The sequence below is a fragment of the Lichenostomus cassidix genome, chromosome 23, assembly GCF_008360975.1.
Source record: "Lichenostomus cassidix isolate B80296 chromosome 23, HeHo_3.0, whole genome shotgun sequence".
Lineage (NCBI taxonomy): Eukaryota > Metazoa > Chordata > Aves > Passeriformes > Meliphagidae > Lichenostomus > Lichenostomus cassidix.
The window spans coordinates 5,102,260-5,122,172 of NC_139503.1; the positions used below are offsets into that span (position 1 = coordinate 5,102,260).

At 61.7% G+C, this 19,913-nt stretch overlaps 2 protein-coding genes across 2 annotated transcripts; both read right to left on the minus strand.

The window, feature by feature from the left end:
• Positions 1-306: 306 nt before the first annotated feature.
• Positions 307-3,808, minus strand: FABP3 (fatty acid binding protein 3). The gene is made up of 4 exons (XM_085081489.1): positions 3,620-3,808; positions 2,846-3,018; positions 687-788; positions 307-597 (listed from the first exon to the last, which is right to left on the minus strand). Exons 1-4 carry the CDS (start codon positions 3,690-3,692, stop codon positions 544-546), a joined length of 402 nt encoding a protein of 133 aa, XP_084937615.1. The 5' UTR covers positions 3,693-3,808; the 3' UTR covers positions 307-543.
• A 3,308-nt stretch (positions 3,809-7,116) lies between these two features.
• On the minus strand, positions 7,117-19,019 carry LOC146427899 (cAMP-dependent protein kinase inhibitor beta-like). Its single transcript, XM_085081104.1, has 3 exons — positions 18,610-19,019; positions 8,159-8,310; positions 7,117-7,591 (listed from the first exon to the last, which is right to left on the minus strand). Exons 2-3 carry the CDS (start codon positions 8,301-8,303, stop codon positions 7,509-7,511), a joined length of 228 nt encoding a protein of 75 aa, XP_084937230.1. The 5' UTR covers positions 8,304-8,310; positions 18,610-19,019; the 3' UTR covers positions 7,117-7,508.
• Between the last annotated feature and the right edge of the window lie 894 nt (positions 19,020-19,913).

Consider the following 19,913-nt stretch of genomic DNA (forward strand, 5'->3'; position numbering starts at 1 on the left):
CCAAATGCAGACACCAGGAGCTCAGGAGCTTTATTCCAGGGGAGCCTGCAGCCCTGGTGGGTCAGCCTTGCTGGGAGGGAGCATTCCTGGGTCCTGAGCTGCAGCAGGACTGAACATTGCTGCTGGGAAAGCACAATCCTAGCCAGAACTGATGGGCTACTGGGACCAGTGGGCATTAACCCCATCCCTGCCAGCATGTTTGGGCTGGTTGAACCCCAGTGCTGCTCCACTGACCCCAGCCTGGCTCAGCCCCGTGGGTTGGCACGTGCCACAAACACCTTGTCCCGAGTAAACTGAGCACAGAGCTGTAACAACACGGCCTTTATTATTTTTCCATGTGACTTTTCCCACGATGAGTTAAAAAAGAACCCAACAACAAACCAGCAAACCACCACCCAAGCCCCTCGAGCCCCTGGAGGCGCTGGGCAGGGGTGACCCCGGCAGGGCAGCGGCTCCGAGCCCACGGGAAGCCGTGCCTGGCACGGGACCAGGAAGTGGGGAAGATGTAGCACCGGGTGACAGCCAGGGGACCTGCGGCAGTGTCTATGTCGCCTTCTCGTAGGTGCGGGTGGAGACCACGTTGCCCATGGTGAGGGTCTGGGGGCACAGGGAGGGAGGGGGTTAGTGCTGCCCTGCCCAGCCCCGGCCTGAGCCCTTCCCCCTTCAAACCAGCTCGGATTCCTTACCAGAATCAATTTCCCATCCTTCAGCTCCCGGACCAGCGAGGTCTCCTTCCCCTCCCACTTCTGCACGTGGACGAGTTTCCCTCCATCCAGAGTGACCACGGACTGCAGGGAGGGATCGAGAGCCACCGTTACCTTCCTCCCTGGGAACCCTCCCTGGGGTCTCTGGGCTCAGGGGGGCTCTATCCCTCAGAGGGGACCCTGGAGCTCATCCTGAGCCCCGTGGGTGCCACCGTGGGGATGCCCAGCTGGCACCACCCCGCCTGGCTTGGTCAGTGCTGCTCAGCCCAGCCCGGATCCTGCTCCAGATCACGGCCTGGGCTGTCCCCCTGCAGCCCCGCAGTGTCACCGGCACGGTCACCCTGCCCTCCGTGCCCCAGGGCCAGCACCGAGATCCCTGCCCAGGGCCACCGGGACCTGTCCCGGCCGCTCCCGAGCGCGGCTCGCTGCCTCCGGCGGGGATCAGAGAGGCGCGGCAGGGATCGGGGCTTGGCACCGGAGCTGCCCTGCCCTGGAGGGCCCCGCGAGGGATTTTGGAGGGGCTGATGCAGCCTCTGCTCGCCCTGCTGTTTGCACAGCCCCGCTGCTGACTCAGCCCCGAGAGCCAGGCCGGTGCCAAGGTTACAGCGACAGCGCCAGCCGCGGCAGGCCGGGACAGGGTTGTGCCGGGACAGGCACTGCCACCACCACTGGCATCGCCTGTCTGTCCCCGTGCTGCCCTGTGCCCCCCACCCACTGCCCCTCGGGTGTCCCCATGGCTTGGGTCTGGCCAGAGCCCAGGTGTCCCCCAGCCCCAGGCAGGTCCCCACAAGGCTCTGGGTGCTCCCTCAGATCCCAATTCTCTCCACAGCTGGGTTCCCCCACTGCTCGAGTGCCCCAAAGTTTGGGTGCCCCCAGCCCTGGAACCCACTGCCAGAGGGCAGGGGTAGGTGGGATATTGGGGAGGAATTGTTCTCTGGGAGGGGCTGGGATGGAATTCCCAGAGAAGCTGTGGCTGCCCCTGGATCCCTGGCAGTGTCCAAGGCCAGGTTGGAGCAGCCTGGGACAGTGGAAGGTGTCCCTGCCATGGCAGGGGTGGGATGGGATCATTTTAAGGTCCTCCCAACCCAAACCATTCCCTGACCAATGCAATCCTGGTGCCCCACAACTGCACACACCCCATGGCTGACCCCATCATGCCAACCCCGTGGCTCGGGCAGCCCTCCTGGCCCCGCTGACCCATCATGTGCCCTCTGGCCCCCGGCCGAGGGGCACCCCAAGGGCACAGCCCGGGCGGTGGCAGCAGCTCCAGGCCGGTCACACGTTCGTTCCTGCTGCTTGAACAGTTTCCAGGAGCTGCGGCGGGAGGCACCTCACACTCAGCCCCTTCCCCCAGCCTCGCTCCCTGCCCAGCCCTTTGTGCTTCCTGCTTTGGGGCCACGAAAGGGTTTTGTGTCCGAAGAGCCCCCAGGTCCCTGCCGAGGTGCCCCCCGGGCTGGCTGTGGGGCTCAGGGCTACCAGCTGCTCCATGCATGGAGTGTTTAATGGGGCATGGGAGCAGCAGCTGAAATCTAGGAAAAATCAGGAGCTGGGCCACTCCTTCCAGGGAAAATGTCTCTGCAGGGTGGGAGAGGCCATGAAAGACATTGCTCTTTCTCTCTCTCTCTCTCAGGTGATTTTTTTTCCTTGGGAGAAAAAAGGAGGAGCAGCCTGGCTGAGGATGTTTTGGGCTCCCCAGGCCCCCCAGCCCTGGGATGAACCCTTGGAGAGGCACCAGCCAGGTGGCATTGTCCTGGTGCTCCACCCTGTCCCTGCTTGGGAGGGCAGGCACAGAGGGGGGTCAGCTTGGGGGGACTCCAAAAAGAGGTGTTGTGCCCCTCTTTTCCCAGAGCAGGGACACTTCACCACCCAGCACGGCCTCCTCTTGAGCAAGCTGCCACTTGCCAGCCTGGCTCTTGCACAACCTTCCCGGCAGAGAACCTTCCCTCCGGGCCAGTCCTGCTCCCGGGGGAACCCAGCTGCAAACCCGGGGGGGTTGCCTGGACAGGACCGAGCTTGAGCAGCAGCTCGAGGTGTTCCCCTTCCCCAGGCAGCCAGCATGGAGCCCCGGGCTGATGGAATGATGCCCCGGAGCCCCAGAGCCTTTCGGGGGTGCCTCGGGGTGGGGCGGGGTTGGGGCTCACCTTGACGTGCCTGTCGTCTGCCGTGGTCTCGTCGAACTCCTCGCCCAGCTTGAACGTGATCTCGGTGTTCTTGAAGGTGCTCTGCGTCTTGACGGTGATCTTGTCGCCGTTCAGCTCGATGATGGTGGTGGGCTTGGTGAAGCCGGCAACCTGCCGCGTGGCGAAGCCCACGCCTGGGGGGGCGAGGGGTGAGGGCGCGGGGAGGGGCAGGATGGAGCCACCCACCCCCCGCATCACCCCGCAGCTCTTCCTCCTGAACCCCAAAACTGCTCCCCACTCATGGTGCTGGGGGGCTCCGTGTGCCCCCGGGGCAGCCGAGAGAGGGGGGAGACAGGGAATGCTGTCGGTGCTGAGGGATGGGCTCTGCACAGCCCCCGGGCTGGGTGAGGGGGGACACTGGGGTCTGTCCCCACTCCCCGCACTGCTCTGGGGTGGGGGACTCGCCCTGTGCACGCTGGGGCTGGTGAAGGCTGCAGGGTCCTGGGGGGGCATCTCATTCCTCCACCCTCTGCCAAAACCTGCTGCCGGGGGGGCACGGGAAGGACGAGACGCCCTCAGCCAGCCCGAGACCCCTCAGCCGGCCCAACCCCACGTGCACAAAACCCCAGAGCCCCCCTAACCCACCCACCAGGCAGCAGCCACCCCCCCATTGCCTGCCCCCCCAGCCAGACCCCCGTGGGGAGAGGGAGATTCACCACGCAAATTGGCGGGAGCGCAGAGAAAAAGCAAGGGGGTGATGTGACTCCTCGCCCGCTCCCCGCCGCGCCCACTCACCCAGCGCCTTCATGTACTCATCGAAATTGGTGGTGTCCACCAGCTTCCAGGTGCCCACGAAGGCTTCCGCCATGGCGAGGGGCGCGGGGGGCGCAGACGCGCGGGGGTCCTGCCGGCTGCGAGCGTGGCACCGCCTGCAGCTGCTCCGGCCCCGCAGCCGCCTTAAATAATGTCCTCATCACATGATTGGAAAGAGCACAACGCGCTCCAGAAATACTCCCCGGCAGCGCTGCCAGCGGCCACCCCGGCCGGGCCACCCGCCCCCGGCCACCGCCCCCCGGCCTGGGCAGGGTGGGGACGGCGGAGAGGGGCGTTGTGTCGTGAGCTGTGCCCTCCTTAGGGGACACTGCGACAGGGCGCGGTGGGGTGTGCCCAGCCGGGTGGTCCCACGGGGGTGTGGGGAGGGGCAGGGGCTGCCCGTGGGTGCCGTCAGGGCGTGGGGACAGCGACAGCGGTGATGCCCTTCAGGGACACGTGCGGTGGGGACAGGGGAGCTGAGCTGGGGAAACTGAGGCACGGGGGAGCAGCGAGTGTGTAGGGACTCCGGAGTGTGGCGCCATGTGTGACACTCCCCTCCATCTCCATGTGTGTATGGGGACACATGGCCCTGTCCCTGCTTGTGTGTGGGTGTGGGCACATGTGTGCCCCTGTCCCTTCCCTGGGTGTGAGGGGACACACGTGTACCCCCAGGGATGCTCTGGGTGTCAGGGGGACACTGGGGACAAGGCCAGTCATGGGGCAGTGGGACCCACAGCAGGTCCCCCCTATGTCCCCCTGCTTTGGGCTCCGGTGGGGCCAGCGCATCCCCAGCCCCATCCCAGCGTGTGGGGTCACCCCTGGCCATGGCATTCGGTGTCCCCTGGACCCCGGGGATGGTGCCATTTCCTGTCCCTGTCCCCGGGCTGTAGAGGGACCCAGCTGGGGGATTGGGTGTCCCTGAGCCCCGTGGCTGCAGTACGTTCCCTTGTCTTAGGGACTTCGGGGTCAAAGGGACCCCATGGGGGACTTGAGGACATTTTCTCCCTGTCTCTGGCCCCTGTGTGACATCACAGACACCCAAAAATAGCCAAAGCTCGTGTTCAGCTTCCTCCTGCTGACACTGCCACCGAGCAGGACCCCTCACCTCGTGCCCTGGGCGGACAGGACCTGTCCCAGTGGGATGGGTGTCCCCTGCCCCAGGCAGGTCCCCAGGGTCACCAGGACATTTTATTCCCCAGGGAGACAGAGCCCCCATGGCCTGAGAGGGATGCAGGGGACAAGGACTGTCCTCTGCCCCCTCACTTGGGTGTCAGTGTCCCAAACCTGCACAGCCCTGTCCCCATGGGTGCTCCTGCAACGACAGGGCCATGGGATGGGGGCACTGACAGGAACAGCTGCCCAGGCACAGGGACACCAATCCTCAGGGACACCAATCCACTGGGACACCAATCCACTGGGACACCATTCTACAGGGTACATCCATCCACAGGGAGCACCTACATGCAGAGTCACCCACCCACAGGGACACTGACCCACAGGGGTGCACACACAGAGTGACACCCATCCACAGGGAACACTCATCCATAGGGACACCCACACACAGGGACACCCGTGCAGAGAGACATCCCTGCACGGGGACATCCCCACAGTGTCCAGGGGTGCACACACATGCTGGTGTCTGTGCCCTGAGTGCCTGTGTGAATGGGTGCCTATGGCCATGGGTGTCCCTACACATGGGTGTCCATGCCCACACACATGGATGCACACACACATGGATGCTCCTGCACATGTACATGCATGTGGATGCCCACATTAATGGGTGCCCCTGCACACAGATGTACACTGCATGGATGCATGCCACATGGATGCACACACACATGGCTGCCCATGAGCATGTGTTCCCATGCCCACACACGGATGCACACACACATATGTGAATGCACACCCATACAGATGCACACGCACACAGATGCACACCCAAATGCACACACACGTGAATGTACACACACATGGATGCACACGCACATGGATGTCTCTGCACACACACGCCCACGTACACACTCGCATGCCCAAACAGATGGATGCCCACACAGATGGATGCACACGCACACGGATGCACACACACATGGATGCACATGGGCACGGATGCACATGCACATGGATGCCCACACACATGCAGATGTTCATACACACAGATACCCATGACCACGGATAACCACACACACAGATGCACACACACATGGATGCACACACACACGGATGCACACACACACATGGATGTACACACACACGGATGCACACACACGCAGATGCACACACACATGGATATCTCTGCACACACCCACATGGATGCACACACACACGGATGTACACACACACGGATGCACACACACATGGATGCACACGCACATGGATGCACATGCACATGGATGTCTCTGCACACACACACACATGTACACACTCACATGCCCACACAGATGGATGCACACAACACCCCGATGCTCATGCACACACAGATTCCCATGCACATGGGTTCCCATGACCCTACACATGGATGCACACACACATGGGTGCCCATGTAAATGTGTGCCACTGAACATGGATGCCCACCCACACGGATGCACACGCACATGAGAGTCCATACCCATGAATGCCCATGTAGATGGATGCCCGTACCCACGGACACCCCACACGCGGCTGCCCCTGCACATGCCCACGCACACTCGACACTCCCTCCCATCCAGGACTGCCCTCCACGCCAAGGGACGGACACGGTGTCCGGGAGCCAGGGGCGGCCAGGGACACGCTGGGATGCTGGGGACGGCGGCTGCTGGACACGGTGTCCCTGCCTGTGGCCCCGCACGGCCCTCCCGGTCCGCGGGCGGTGGCCAGAGGCGACCTGGGCTGCGGGATTCCTTTGCTGGTCCCACAGCGACAGCTATAGGTGACCGCCCGGGATGGGATGGGTGGAGGGATGGGATGGATGGATGGAGGGATGGATGGAGAGATAGGATGGCTCCAGCTCCACGTCCAGCTATCCTGCCCGTCACCTGACAGCGACCCGCAGAGCCGGCAGATGAGTCCTCCCTCATCCCCGCAGTGCCAGGGCAGGAGAGATCCATCCCGCCCTCTGGCACAAGCAGAGGATTTGGGGAGCACGGCCAGAGCCTGGGAAAGCCTCACTCCATGTCGCCTGTGTCCCCAGAGGCTCAGGACCCGGCTGGCCCCGCTGCTTTCCCCCGATCCGGGGCTGCGGGAGAGGATCCGGCGTGGGGACAACGGGTGACGTGACTCGGGGCGCTGGGGACGCTCCAAACAGCATCGCCCTGCTCCCCGCCCCCAAAATCCCCAGGAGCAGGGAGCACCCTGGGGTGCTGTGCCCCTCAGGAACCCTCAGCCGTGCGCTGAGGCTTTGCTCAAGGGCTGGGCTCTCTCGGGTTGCGTTTCCCCACCTCACCCCTCCAAACCTTGGCAAAGACTACTGCGCCGCGCAGAAGAAAGGCCAGGAGACGAGGTGGTACCCAAAAACATCACAGTGAACACCACACTCAGCAAGAAACACCCGCGGCTGCTCCTGCGGCCAGGAGGGCACGCTGCCCCCCGCGCTCGGCTCCGCCAAATGCCCCAGAAGAAAAATATTCCTCCCGCCGGGGAGGCAAAAACATCCCCCCCCCGAGTCCTGGCCCAGGGCGTGGGTGGGAATCGCCCCTTGGTCACGGCAGGTCCCCTCCGTGTCCCCGCCACGTTCCCGCGCCGCGCTGCTCCCCCATGGCCGGGGGGACGCTCCGGGGTCTCGCCGCGGCAGCACCGAGGAAATCCCAGCGGACTCCGGCTGTGCCAGGAAAGCCGGGCTGGTGGCCCACAGCCTCCTCCTTCCTCCGCCGGTCACAAATGTCCCCCCGGGGCGGGGTTAGGACGTGTCCTTCAGCTCGGGGCTGGGCGGCTGCGGAGGTGGCACCTCCGCCGAGGGCGACTGCATGTCCTGGGCGCTGCCTGCCGGGAGAGACCAGGGGAGAGAGGCATGGCATGGCATGGCATCAGAGCACGGAGTCATGGAGTTATTTAGGCTCCGAGAGCATCGAGTCCACGCTGTGCACGATCCCCACCTTGTCCCCAGCCCAGTGACAAGGCTTTCCTTGGACACCTCCAGGTGACTCCAAACCCCGCTAGGCAACCCCTTCCGATGCCTGACCACCCTTTCCAGGAAGAAATTTTCCCGAATATCCAACCTGAACCTCCTCTCGAGCAATTGGAGGCTGTTCCCTCTCCTCCTGTCCCTGTTCCCTGGAGCACAGCCTGACCCCCCGGCTGTCCCCTCCTGGCAGCAGCTGTGCAGAGCCACAAGGTCCCCCTGAGCCTCCTTTGCTCCAGGCTGAGCTCCTTTCCCAGTTCCCTCAGCCTCTCCTGCTGCTCCAGACCCTTCCCAGCTCTGTTCCCTGCCCTGGACACTCTCCAGCCCCTCAGTGTCCTTCTTGTCCCGAGGGGCACTGAGCATGGGACGGACATGGCAATCCCCATTGCTGCCCACCCCACATCCTCCCTCTGCTCCGGGTCACCCACCTGCGCTCAGGGACATCTCGGCCAGTTTGAGGGGCAGGTCGGCGGGGCTGACGCCGGCGGGCGAGCCCAGGATGTCGGGCAGGGCATTGCGCCGACCCGTCCTGCCGGAGGATGCGAAGTCCAGCACGGGTTCCACCTCGGTCATGCTAACCCTGCGGAGAGATGTCCCCTCTGTCACCCCCGCGGCGCGGGGAGCTAAAGGGACCTGGCTCTGCTCCGGGCTGGGGGCTCTGGTACTTTCTGCTCTCCCCTGCACCCCTCAGCTCCCCCGGGGACAAAGGCAGGGCCACCCTGCCCCTGGGACTCGCCACCCCCACCCTGACACCTTTGGGTGCTCTAGTCTCCGCTGGTCACTGCAGCATGGAGGATGGGGGTCTCTAGGGGTCCCCAGGGGTCCCCGGGTGCTGCTCCGGGGGAAACTGAGGCACGGAGCAGGGCTGGGGGCGACAAGGGCAGGATGTTCCCCCACCCCGAGCAGCCTTACCGGGCACCCTCCAGCCTGGCCTGGCACCGCGGCTCCCCCGTGCCCAGCTGAGGGACCCCGCGGGGGACAGGGGTCAGTCCCGGCTGGGTCCCCTCTGGCTCCGACCTGGGGGGGGCAGAGCAGGGGTCACCAATGGGGCTGGGGGCAAGAGGGGGTGACACAGGGGACAGGGAGCAAGTCTGGGGGGGACAACATGCTGTGTGGCCATGGGGACACCCAGAGCACCCTCCACACTGCGGGGCTGGGACAGACAGGGACACCTCATGTGCGGTGGGATGAGGGATGGAGGGAGGGATGGATGGATGAGGGATGGAGGGATGGAAGGATGGATGGACAGACAGCAGAGGTGGCACAGGGAGGGAGGCTGAGCCAGCACTGCCAGGGAACAAGGGCATGGAGTCCCCAACCCCAGGACACTCCTGTGTCCCTTGCAGAGTGGCTCTTGCTGAGCCAGGCAGGCACAGCAATGCTGGGGCTCTCCTGGGAAGTCCCTGGCATCAGGAAAATCCCACTGGAGTGAGGCCATCCTGGTGCCCGTGCTGCTGGAACCTTTCTAAGCTGTTTGCTCAGCTCTGGGAAACACTTCAGGCTTTTGCTGTGGGAGGTGGTGGTGGCACAGGGCGGCACTGGGGTGGCACAGGGTGGCACAGGACCTGGCAGGCACAGGGTGCCCTCCACCCCCCAAATCCCCTCCACCCCCTCCCAGGGCACAGGGACCTCAAACCACCACCCCAGCAGCCCTGTCCCCTCCAGGCCAGATGCTGGTGGCAGTGCTGGCACTGGTGTCCCCAGGCTGGTGGCAGTGGGGGTGAACTCACCAGTGTCCTGCTGGCAATCAGGGCTCGGAATCACTGGAATTCCTGCTGGGAATCTCTGCAGGGAGGACGAGCCAAGGTCCTTGGGGCAGGTGCAGTGTGCACAGGAGGGGTGACCCTGGCTGCGGGGAGGGGGAGAAATAAATGATTAACCCGGGAGGTGATTAGTGATTGGTTAATTAGTGATCAGTGCTGGAGTAGCTGTGCCATGAGGGACAGGCCCGGGTGCTGCTCCGGGGGAAACTGAGGCACGGGGGGGGGCTGGTGGTGACAAAGGCAGGATGTTCCCTGCGCACCTGCACGGCCATGGTGCTCTGGAGCCACCGGCACTGCTCCAGCACAGGTGTGTGTGTTGTCATGTGTGTGTGCACTGTCATGTGTGTGCATTGTCATGTGTGTGTGCATTGTGGTGTGTGTGCATTGTCATGTGTGTGTGCGTTGTCATGTGTGTGTGCATTGTCGTGTGTGTGCATTGTCGTGTGTGTGCATTGTCATGTGTGTGTGCACTGTCAGGTGTGTGCATTGTCACAGGTGTGTGTGCATTGTCATGTGTGTGCGCACTGTCATGCATGTGCATTGTCATGTGTGTGTGCATTGTCATGTGTGTGCGTTGTCATGTGTGTGTGCATTGTGTGTGTGCATTGTCATGTGTGTGTGCATTGTCATGTGTGTGCGTTGTCATGTGTGTGCATTGTCATGTGTGTGCGTTGTCATGTGTGTGTGTATTGTGTGTGTGCATTGTCATGTGTGTGTGCGTTGTCATGTGTGTGCATTGTCATGTGTGTGCATTGTCATGCGTGTGCATTGTCAGGTGTGTGCATTGCCATGTGTGTGCATTGTCGTGTGTGTGCATTGTCGTGTGTGTGCATTGTCATGCGTGTGCATTGTCATGCGTGTGCATTGTCGTGTGTGTGTGCATTGTCGTGTGTGTGTGCATTGTCATGCGTGTGCATTGTCAGGTGTGTGCACTGTCACGTGTGTGTGCACTGTCATGTGTGTGCGTTGTCATATGTGTGTGCGTTGTCATGCGTGTGCATTGTCAGGTGTGTGCATTGTCGTGTGTGTGCACTGTCATGTGTGTGCACTGTCATGTGTGTGCATTGTCATGGGTGTGTGCATTGTCACACGTGTGTGCACTGTCACGTGTGTGCACTGTCATGTGTGTGCATTGTCATATGTGTGTGCACTGTCGTGTGTGCATTGTCACACGTGTGTGCACTGTCATGTGTGTGCATTGTCATATGTGTGTGCACTGTCGTGTGTGCATTGTCATGTGTGTGTGCATTGTCACAGGTGTGTCCATTGTCATGTGTGTGTCTGAGAGTGTCACCTCCGTGTGGGCTGTTCTGTGTGACTGTACAGCTGTGTGCATGTGTGGCACTCCCTGCCACTGTGGGACACTCCCTGTCACACCTGTGTCCATGTGTGACACTCCCTGTCACTGTGTGCACACATGGCACCCCCTGGCTCCCAGTGCCGCAGCCCTGTCACCTCCTGGGCACAGAGTTTGTCCTCACCACCCACCTGCTCAAGGTCACATCCCTCCCCTGGCACCGCCTGTGCCATGGCAGTGCCTGGGGCAGCTCTGAGCCTGGCACGGGGACAGGTGTGACATCCCTGTGGGTGACATCCCTGTGGGTGACATCCCTGCAGGTGACATCCCCGTGGTGACATCGCCGTGGGTGTCCCAGCGTGTCCCCAGGACGGTTTGGGGACACACCCCGTGTGACGGTGTGAGCACACCAGTGTGCAGGAGCACACACATCCTGGGGTGTTCCGTGGATCTCAGGGAGAAATCCCGCGTGGAAAGGGATGTGCAGCCCTCGGGGTCACCAACCCTGAAGGGATGTCACAGCCACAGGGACGTGGGGTGGTGACTGAGGGAATTGTTGGATGTGATCTTGGAGGGCTTTTTCAGCCTGAAGGGTTCTGTGGATCCCTGAATCCTTGGGAATCCCTATGTATTCCTGTGGATCCCTGTGAATTCCTGTGAATCCCTGTGGATCCCAGTGGATCCCTGTTGGTCCCTGAATCCCTGTGGATTCCTGTGGATCCTTGAATCCCTGTGGATCCCTGTGAATTCCCGTGAGTTCATGTGAATCCCTGAATCCCTGTGGATCCCTGTGGATCTCTGAGTCCCTGAGAATCCCTGAGAATTCATGGGAACTCATGGGAATCCCTGGATCCCTGTGAATCCCTCCTGGTCCCACAGGCAAACCCAACCCAAACGGGACAGATCGCAGCAAGCAGGGATTTCCCCTCTCAGCAGGGACACTTTCTGTGGCTCAACGTGGTGTCAGCCTCCAAAAGCTCCTCATGGAGTCACATGGAAGGTCCTCAGGCCGCTGGCTCCTGCTTTAATGCCCCTAATGGGATAGAGGAGCCAAGGGAAGAAATAAACCTAAATCCCTGCTGGAGATGGGCTGTGGGGAAGGTGTGGGAGAGGTGGAGATGGACAGGGATCTGTCCTTGGTCAGGTTCCCTGGGAATGGCTGAGGAGGGAGGGAGGGAGGGAGGGAGGGAGGGAGGGAGGGAGGGAGGGAGGAAGGGAGGAAGGAAGGAAGGAAGGAAGGAAGGAAGGAAGGAAGGAAGGAAGGAAGGAAGGAAGGAAGGAAGGAAGGAAGGAAGGAAGGAAGGAAGGAAGGAAGGAAGGAAGGAAGGAAGGAAGGAAGGAAGGAAGGAAGGAAGGAGCTGAACAGGCAGAGAAAGGTGTGAGCCACCCTGGGGATGGAGGAGCCAAAGAAAGCCAGTTCAGTGTCCAACACATCCATGAATCCCGTCGACATCCATGAATCCCCTCTGACCCAAGTTGGGGTGCTGGGGGTGGCAGGGAGCAGAACTCCCCCCAAACAGCACCAAACACACCACAGCTCTGCCAAACATTCCAGGAATGACAGCAAACCAGGAATGCTCCAGGAATTTAGGACCTGGGAAGTGTTAGTGATGTTGAGGATTCCTTTAACCACAAGGATTTGCTGCTTCAGCTTCTGAGTGGTTGATGGGTGATGAGCTCCTCTGGAAGGGGGTTTGGGGCATTTCTTGGCTTTCTCCTCCTGCTGGTTTAATTCAACATTTTATGGGATCTGTGCTGGGAATGCTGCAGCCCAGAGCAAACCCTCCGAAAATCCACCAGCAACCCCTCAACGCTGCTGAATGCAATGAAAAACGGGAAGGGTTTAACCAGGTGAAACTGTAAAAATGAGTAAAATGGGAAGGAAAGAGCTGCCCCAGATCAGGAGGGAATAGGAGCTTCATCCAGGAAAATGAGCCAGGAATTCACACGGGAGGGAAATCCAGCAGGGTTGGGTTAACCAGAGCCCGACAGCCACCAGGCAGCCCGAGCAGCCCCTGGAGGCTGGAACAGCAGATGGCAACAATTAAACACAGGATGGGATCTGGAGAGCCCGGAGCTCTCCCGTGGAGGCAGCAGGGCTGATCCTGCCGGGATCCTCCCCAGGGATGTGGCTGCAGCATTCCCGAGGCAGAGCCCCAGGGATGCTGAGCCAGCTGGGAATGGGCTGTGTCACCTGCCCAGGGACAGGCCAGGATCCTGGACAGAGGCAAGGATGCGGATAAATACTGTCCCAAACTTGTCATTTCCTGGGAAAGCAGGAAAAGGCCGCAGGGATGTCAGCTGGTGTGGGAATATTGAGGTGCAGGATGGCTTTGAGAAGAGGTTTTGCTCCACACAAGGATGTGGCTGGAGAGGATGATCCCTCTTGGCAGGATTGCAGCTTCCAGGAGCCATTCCCATGGGATTCTCGCACCCCCCTGCCTGCCCTCAGCAGCAGAACCACTCTGACCACAGGCTGCCACTTTTGTCCCTAAATTTCCAGGATTCCAGGAAATTCCAGGATTTCCAGGATCCAGCTCGGGTCCTGCCTGGCACCTTTGGAGTGATGGTCTGCAGTGAAGCAGTGCAGGGATTCAAGTGAACCTGCATCCTGCTTGGAGCACCAGCAAGGTGTCCTCCTGGTTTTCCCCCAATTTTCCCCTGGCTCTTCCTTCCTGTGTGGCCTCAGCTCTTTCCCAAACCTTTGAGGAGTTGTTCCAGTGGGATTTCTAGGGTTTACACTGAATGCAGCCCAGTCTGAGAAGCTCCAGCACATCCCAGTACCTGCAGGGTTGGCTCTTCCCTGTGATTCCCTTCCCAGCAAATTCCATGTCCCAAAGGCAGTGAACATGTAGGATCCTCCTTGTTAGGACAATGCACTTCCAGAGGAATTCCCATCACCCTCCCTAAGCCCCTTCCCTTCCCTAAGCCCCTTCCCTTCCCTAAGTCCTTCCCTTCCCTAAGTCCTTCCCTTCCCTTCCCTTCCCTTCCCTTCCCTTCCCTTCCCTTCCCTTCCCTTCCCTTCCCTTCCCTTCCCTTCCCTTCCCTTCCCTTCCCTTCCCCCTGCTCTTGCACACTCATCCTCACACCAGCCCAGTTTTCCCTCTTCTCCACCACTCCTGCTTGCACTTGGATTACCTCATCCATGGATTTGGGGAATGCTGAAGTGTCTCTTCATCCCCTCCATCCTCCTCACATCCCTCTTCTCCCTGTCCTGATCCCCATGGCTGCCCTGCACATGGGCAGGACCAGCTCTAGGCTCAGACCCATCCCTGCTCATACCCCAATCCTGAATTATTCCACCCAGACCTCTCCCTGGATTCCAGGGATCCTTTTAAAGATCAGCCTTCACTTGCCTTTATTCACCCTCTGTTTCCTTTGCCCACTTTAGGGCTGGAATTGCCAGAGAAGCTGTGGCTGCCCCTGGATCCCTGGCAGTGTCCAAGGCCAGGCTGGAGCAGCCTGGGACAGTGGCAGGTGTCCCTGCCATGGCACTAGATGAGCTTTAAGGTACTTTCCAACCCAAACCCTTCTGGGATTTTAGGACTTATTTTTTTAGGATTTTCTTTTTCCCAGCTGTGGGACTTACAATATTTTTCCACACAAAACCTGTGTCCAAGCCAACACCAGCCTAGCATAAACCCTTCCCTTCACAGGTTCATCCTGTGGGATATTGGGATCTAAATTGCTGTTCAAGGCAAGGAGAAGGAAGGGCTCAGAAATGGGACACTGGCTAATCTTCATTCCCTGTAATTCCCGGATTCCAGCAGGGAGATGTGCACAGGAGGTGGGGTTTGCTGCTGCCATCCATGGAATGGAGCTGCCAGGAGAAGCAGAGGCTGTGCTATTTCTCTGTCAGTCAAGGGGATGATGGCAGAGTTCAGCTGGCTTTGATATTCCCACAAAAACCAGGAAACATCCTAACATCCAACCTGAGTCTCTCCAGAAGGGATTTCAGGCTGTTTGTATAAACTGTCCCTTTGGTTTATAATGCTGGAAACACAACTCAGGGTGAGTCCAGCTCCAGGGGAGGAGTTATTCCATTTCTTGTGCTCACTGACATCCCAATCCTAAATCTTCCTGAGCAAACCCAAATTCTGCCAACCCAAACCCAGCTGCTTCCCAGACCTGGAGGTGCTCACTGCGCTGTGACCCCAAAGGGCCACAGAGAAAATCCTCTTTGGATCCCACAGGCCTGGATTGGGTCAGGAAAAAATGCTCCAGAGGACTCAGCAGTTTAATCCCAGCACAGCCCTGCTGAGCTCAGCATCTCCAACGAGTCCACACAGGGATAAAATTGAGGCATTTTCCCCCTGGGGGAAGCTCACGGGGCATCCTGGAAAGATGACAAAAGCACTGGGCAAACCTGGATGGGCAATTCCCACTGCACCACCCTGATTTCAGCTCTGGAGGAGCCTGAGCTGCTCTAAGCAGAGAGCAAAGCCCCAAAGGCCCAGCGGGCAGAGGCACGAGGATGTGGGCTGACAGTGCAGCATCACCTCCAGGCTTCACCCTGCATCCCAAACCTCCAGGAGAGGGCATGGAAAACCTGGATAACCTCAGCTGATGCTGCCCATCAATTCCCTCACCCAGGAGGGAATGGCCACATCCCAGCTCCTCTTCCCCATCCTCTGGGGCTCCCAGCACATCACTGCTTCCCATCCCTCCTGCTCTCCCCTGGGATCCCAGCTCTCCCCTGGGGAATTTTGGTGCTCACATCGAGCACTCCTGGCTTTGCCCATCACGAGAAGCAGAGTTTCTGCTCCCTGCAGGCTGGGAGGGATGAGGTCCCTCTGGAAGGAGACACTCCAGGCTCTGGGAATGCTGCTGCTGGCAGGGATGATGCCAGGGGATCCCTGAGGAAGGGATCAGCTCCCCGGCTGGGCAAAGCTCAGGGACAGCAGGAAGGTCCCTCTGCAGCGCCAGGGGTATGAAAAGCACCAGGAGCCACCAGCAATATTCCAGCCATGGGATTCCCTGTGGGAACACGGCAAATCCCGAGGGCTGGCAGAGCTGGCAGCTCCGTTCTCCCCAGTGCCAGGGGGAGGGAACAGCTCTGGGAGCCAGCTTGGCACCAGCAGGGAGAGTTCCTCGCCCCACGGCTTTTTGGGTGGGGATGGGGAGCATTCCGGTGGGAGCAGCTCTTGGATTGGGAAGGGAAGGGAAGGGAAGGGAAGGGAAGGGAAGGGAAGGGAAGGGAAGGGAAGCTCCAGCTGCTCCCGGGTGTTTGCCAGCCCGTGGGCAGTGACCTATTCCAGAGCTATCCTATTCCAGCCTCCACCCCCATCAGTTAATTCCTTTTAATTAACTGATTAAAGGTAATCAGCTGGTGTGGTGGGAGGAGAATAGGAGTTCCTCCTGGGGAGGTTGGGTGCCCAGCAGGGACCCTACAACGCTGCTGGGTGAGCCTCTCTTCCCAATGCTCCTCAATCCCATCGGCTGGATCCGGGTGCTTTTTGAGTCCAAGGGGGAAACGCAGGGACCCCTTTGGGATGAGGGGGATGGAAACCACCCCAGCCCCACAGAGAGGGACCTGGATCCTGGATAAACCAGGGTTTGTCAGGGAAAACAGCAGCTCCATGTCTCCGTGGGGAGGGAGGGGATCTAATGAGGGTAATTAGGGTGATTGAGCCCTGGGTAATGGAGCTCCCAGCAGAACCCTCAGTTCCCTGCTCCGACACACCACAAACGGTAATTTTGCATAATAAAACCGGGTAATTTTGCATAATAAACGTGTCACACACATCTACTGTGGTTCCCTTCCTCACCAGGCTCAGCCTCCCTCCTCCCCAAACGGTTTTCAATCCCTGCTCCGCTCTGAGCATCCCGGCTGGAGCCGACAGACGCGATCCCGGGATGGGGACAGCCTGCATTCTCTCGGCTCTGGAGCCGTGGGTGGCGCAGGGATCGGTGCCAGGGGAAACCCAGGGAGCTGTGACGAGGGCTGGGGCTGTTTGGGGGCACGGAGTGCCAGCTGGGTGCCACCAAGCACGTCCCAGGCTGTGCTGTGCCATGGGCTGGGTGACTCGGGAGCTCTGGCACCACGCAAGGTTCTCCTCTCCATCAGTGACCGGTGGCACCTGGAGAGGACCCTGGGCCAGCTGGGAACAGAGGAAGCTCCCAGCCCTGCCAGAGCACCAGGGATGAATCCCGGGGAGCTGCTGCCTTCCCAGGCCACGTGCTGCAGCTGGAAGCTGCCCTGGGCATGTGCTTCCCCCAGGGCCCTAGGAGCATCTCCTTCCCACTGCAGCTCGGCCGAGGAGGGAGGTGGGAAACTTCCAGGACACCCTGCTGGTGTCACCCCTCATGAAGGACCCCCACCCTGGGGTGAGACCTCGCACGGAGGTGATCCAGCTGTTTTCTGCCATCCCTGTGGAATGGGAGCACCATCAGGATCCTCCAGCATGGTGGCTGTCACCACCCTGTGACAAAACCCTCAGCCCCTGGGAAGCTGGCAGGGGAGGGACCAAAAGCCAAGGAGGGAAGAAATCCCTGCAGGCACCCTGGGATCAGAGGCACGGCTGGAGATCCGTGATGGAGCAGAGCTGGATGTAACAGCTCTAGGATGAGCCAGGGGATGGAATTGCCTCCCCAGGAGCCAAGGGCAGAGCAGGGCTGTGGGCACATCCCATGTCCCTCCAGGGCCCCAGAGCACCTGGCCAGGTCAGAATTGGGTGCCAGAGCTCCTCCAGCTGACCCAGGAGCTGAACCCCAAGGTTTCCTCCCACAACCAAACCCCAAAGCCTCCCCCAGAGCACCCCACTCTGCCTGCCAGCCTCCCAGCCCGGGGACAAATGCTCTGATTCCCTCGATGTAAAGAAGTGAGAATCTGGCTCTGCCACCACCTTCCCCTTCCAAACCTCCTGCTTTTTGGGGGGAGAAGGTGCTGAGCAGCTGGAGGGTGGGCACAGGGGCACAGGGGCAGGGCTGTGGCCGTTCGTGCCAGCAAGGATTGAGGTGTCCCTTGGTGGACACCCCAAGGTCATGGGCTGGGAGCATTCGGGGTGAGCGCGGGCCACCCTGCCTCTGCCACCTCCTCGGTGGCACTGCCACCCAGCCAGGGGACAGGAGCCAGCGCCGGGGACCAGAGGGACCCGATCCAAGCATCTGCAGGGGCAAGCTGCCAAAATGATGCCCTGAAGGCAGGGAGGAGGGGCTGTCCCTGGGGGAAGCCCTTTCCTCCCGGGAGGAAGCACCAGGAATGTGTGTCGCCTGCGCGGGGGGTGCTGAGCCCCGGGGGCTCTCCGTGCCTGGGCACCCCCGCAGCTCCCCGGGCCCAAACCAGCCGGGAGGCTCCAATCCGGGCGGCTGAGGGCTGGAGCTGCGGGTGGAGGGAGAAGTGTCGTGGTGGCTGAGAGGAGGAGAGGGCAGGGGGGAAGGTGGAGAGGGCAGTGGTGACCCGGGACATGCCGGGGGTGAGTGCCAGGGGGTGACAGAGGTGCCACCGCGGGGGTTGGTCTGAAGCGCCCACCCTGAGACACACGAGCCTCGCTCGGTGCCTGAGCGCTGCTCCCCCAAATCCTCCCTGGAGCCCCCCGGCCCTGACACCCCAAACCCTCCAGAGCCACCCCACCGCAGCTGCTGCGAAGTTTCATCCCCCAAAACCCGTCTGCCCCCGAGGCCACCGCCACCCCCTGACCCGCCGGCCTCTCCCCCTTCCCAGGGAGGTGCCAAGGGCGGGCACCTCCTTCCCGGGGTGGCCACCCAGTCCCCGGTGGGCACCTTCTCCCCCGCCGGGGGAGCACAGGGCACCCTCCGCGGTGGCACAGGGCCTCGGTGCCACCATGTCACCTGCACCCAGCAGCCGCCCGCCGCTCACCTGGTGCCGGCGGCGATCCCGGAGCCGAGGCCGGCGGTGATGGTGACACCGAGGCTGGTGCCGGTGCCGGGGATGATGCCGGTGACGATGCCGGTGCCGGGGGTGATACCGGTGCAAATGCCGCTGCCGGTGCCGGGGGCGATGCCGGTGCCAGTGTTGATGCTGATTGTGGTGTCAGTGCCGATGCCGATGGTGATGCCGATGGTGATGCCGGTGCCGGGGTGATGGGGATGTCGGTGTCGGTGCCGGTACCGGTGCCGGTCCCAGCCCGGCTGCCGGGGGAAGGATGCTGGGCGCTCGGCAGGACCCGCGGGGAAGCCTCCGGCTCCAGGCGGCCCTGGGGCACCCGGGGCCGAGCCGCCGCCGCCGCCGCCCGCCCAGCGCCGCCGCTCCCGCCCGGCCCCCGCTCCGCGCGGGGGGGACCCAGCGCCGGCCCCGCCCGCCGCCCCCCCGCTCCTCCCGCCGCCGGGGCCGCCCCTCGGCCCCCCCCGGGCTGCTGTGTCCCCGCGTCCCCCCGCGCTGACACAAGGAGGGGGCTGTGCCATCGCCCCGGCTGCCATCTCCCCCCAAGCTCCGGGCCACTCTGCCTGCTCAGCCCCTCTTGGACCCCCAGCCCGGCCGGGGGGCTCGCAGTCCGGCGTGGCCACCAGCCCTGCTCGGGGAAAGGAGGAATTTCCCCCCCAGATTTCCCCTGTATTCTGCTCCCCGGCTGCAGGAGCCCCGCGGGTCCCCAAGGGGGGTGGGCTGGGGGGCTCTGCTCGCCCACCAGGACAGCCTGACCTCAGCCCGCACAGCTCCATTTAGCGCAGCCCAAAGCAATTGTCAGGCTCCAGATCCAGGGGAAAATAAAGAATTAAAATATCTGTGGCTGCACCCGTGTGGCATGTGGCGGGTGGGGGAGGGGGCGGGGGGCTGGGAGACCCTGAATGCGGCTGGAAAATCCGGCGGATCGCGGCACAGCCCCGCGCTCTGCCCGGCACCGGGACTGTCCCCCTGCAAGGACGCGCAGCAGATGCCACCGGCTGCTCCTGGCATGACACCGGTGTCACCTTCAGGGGGGGACACGGCCAGCGCCGAGGGGGTGAGGTGGGGATCCCACCCCACCCTGAGCTGGGGCAGGGCAGAGAGGCGGGGGAGGCAAGGCGAGCAGAGAGGGAATTAAAACCCGCTGGAATTCGCACCCAGGAGCAGCGATCACCTCCCAACGCTTCCATCATAGTCCCTGCAGCTGGGAAACTGGGGGGGGGGGTTGGTGAAAGGCTCCGAAATGTCCCTCCTGGCCCTGCAGGTGGCTGTCCCCAGGG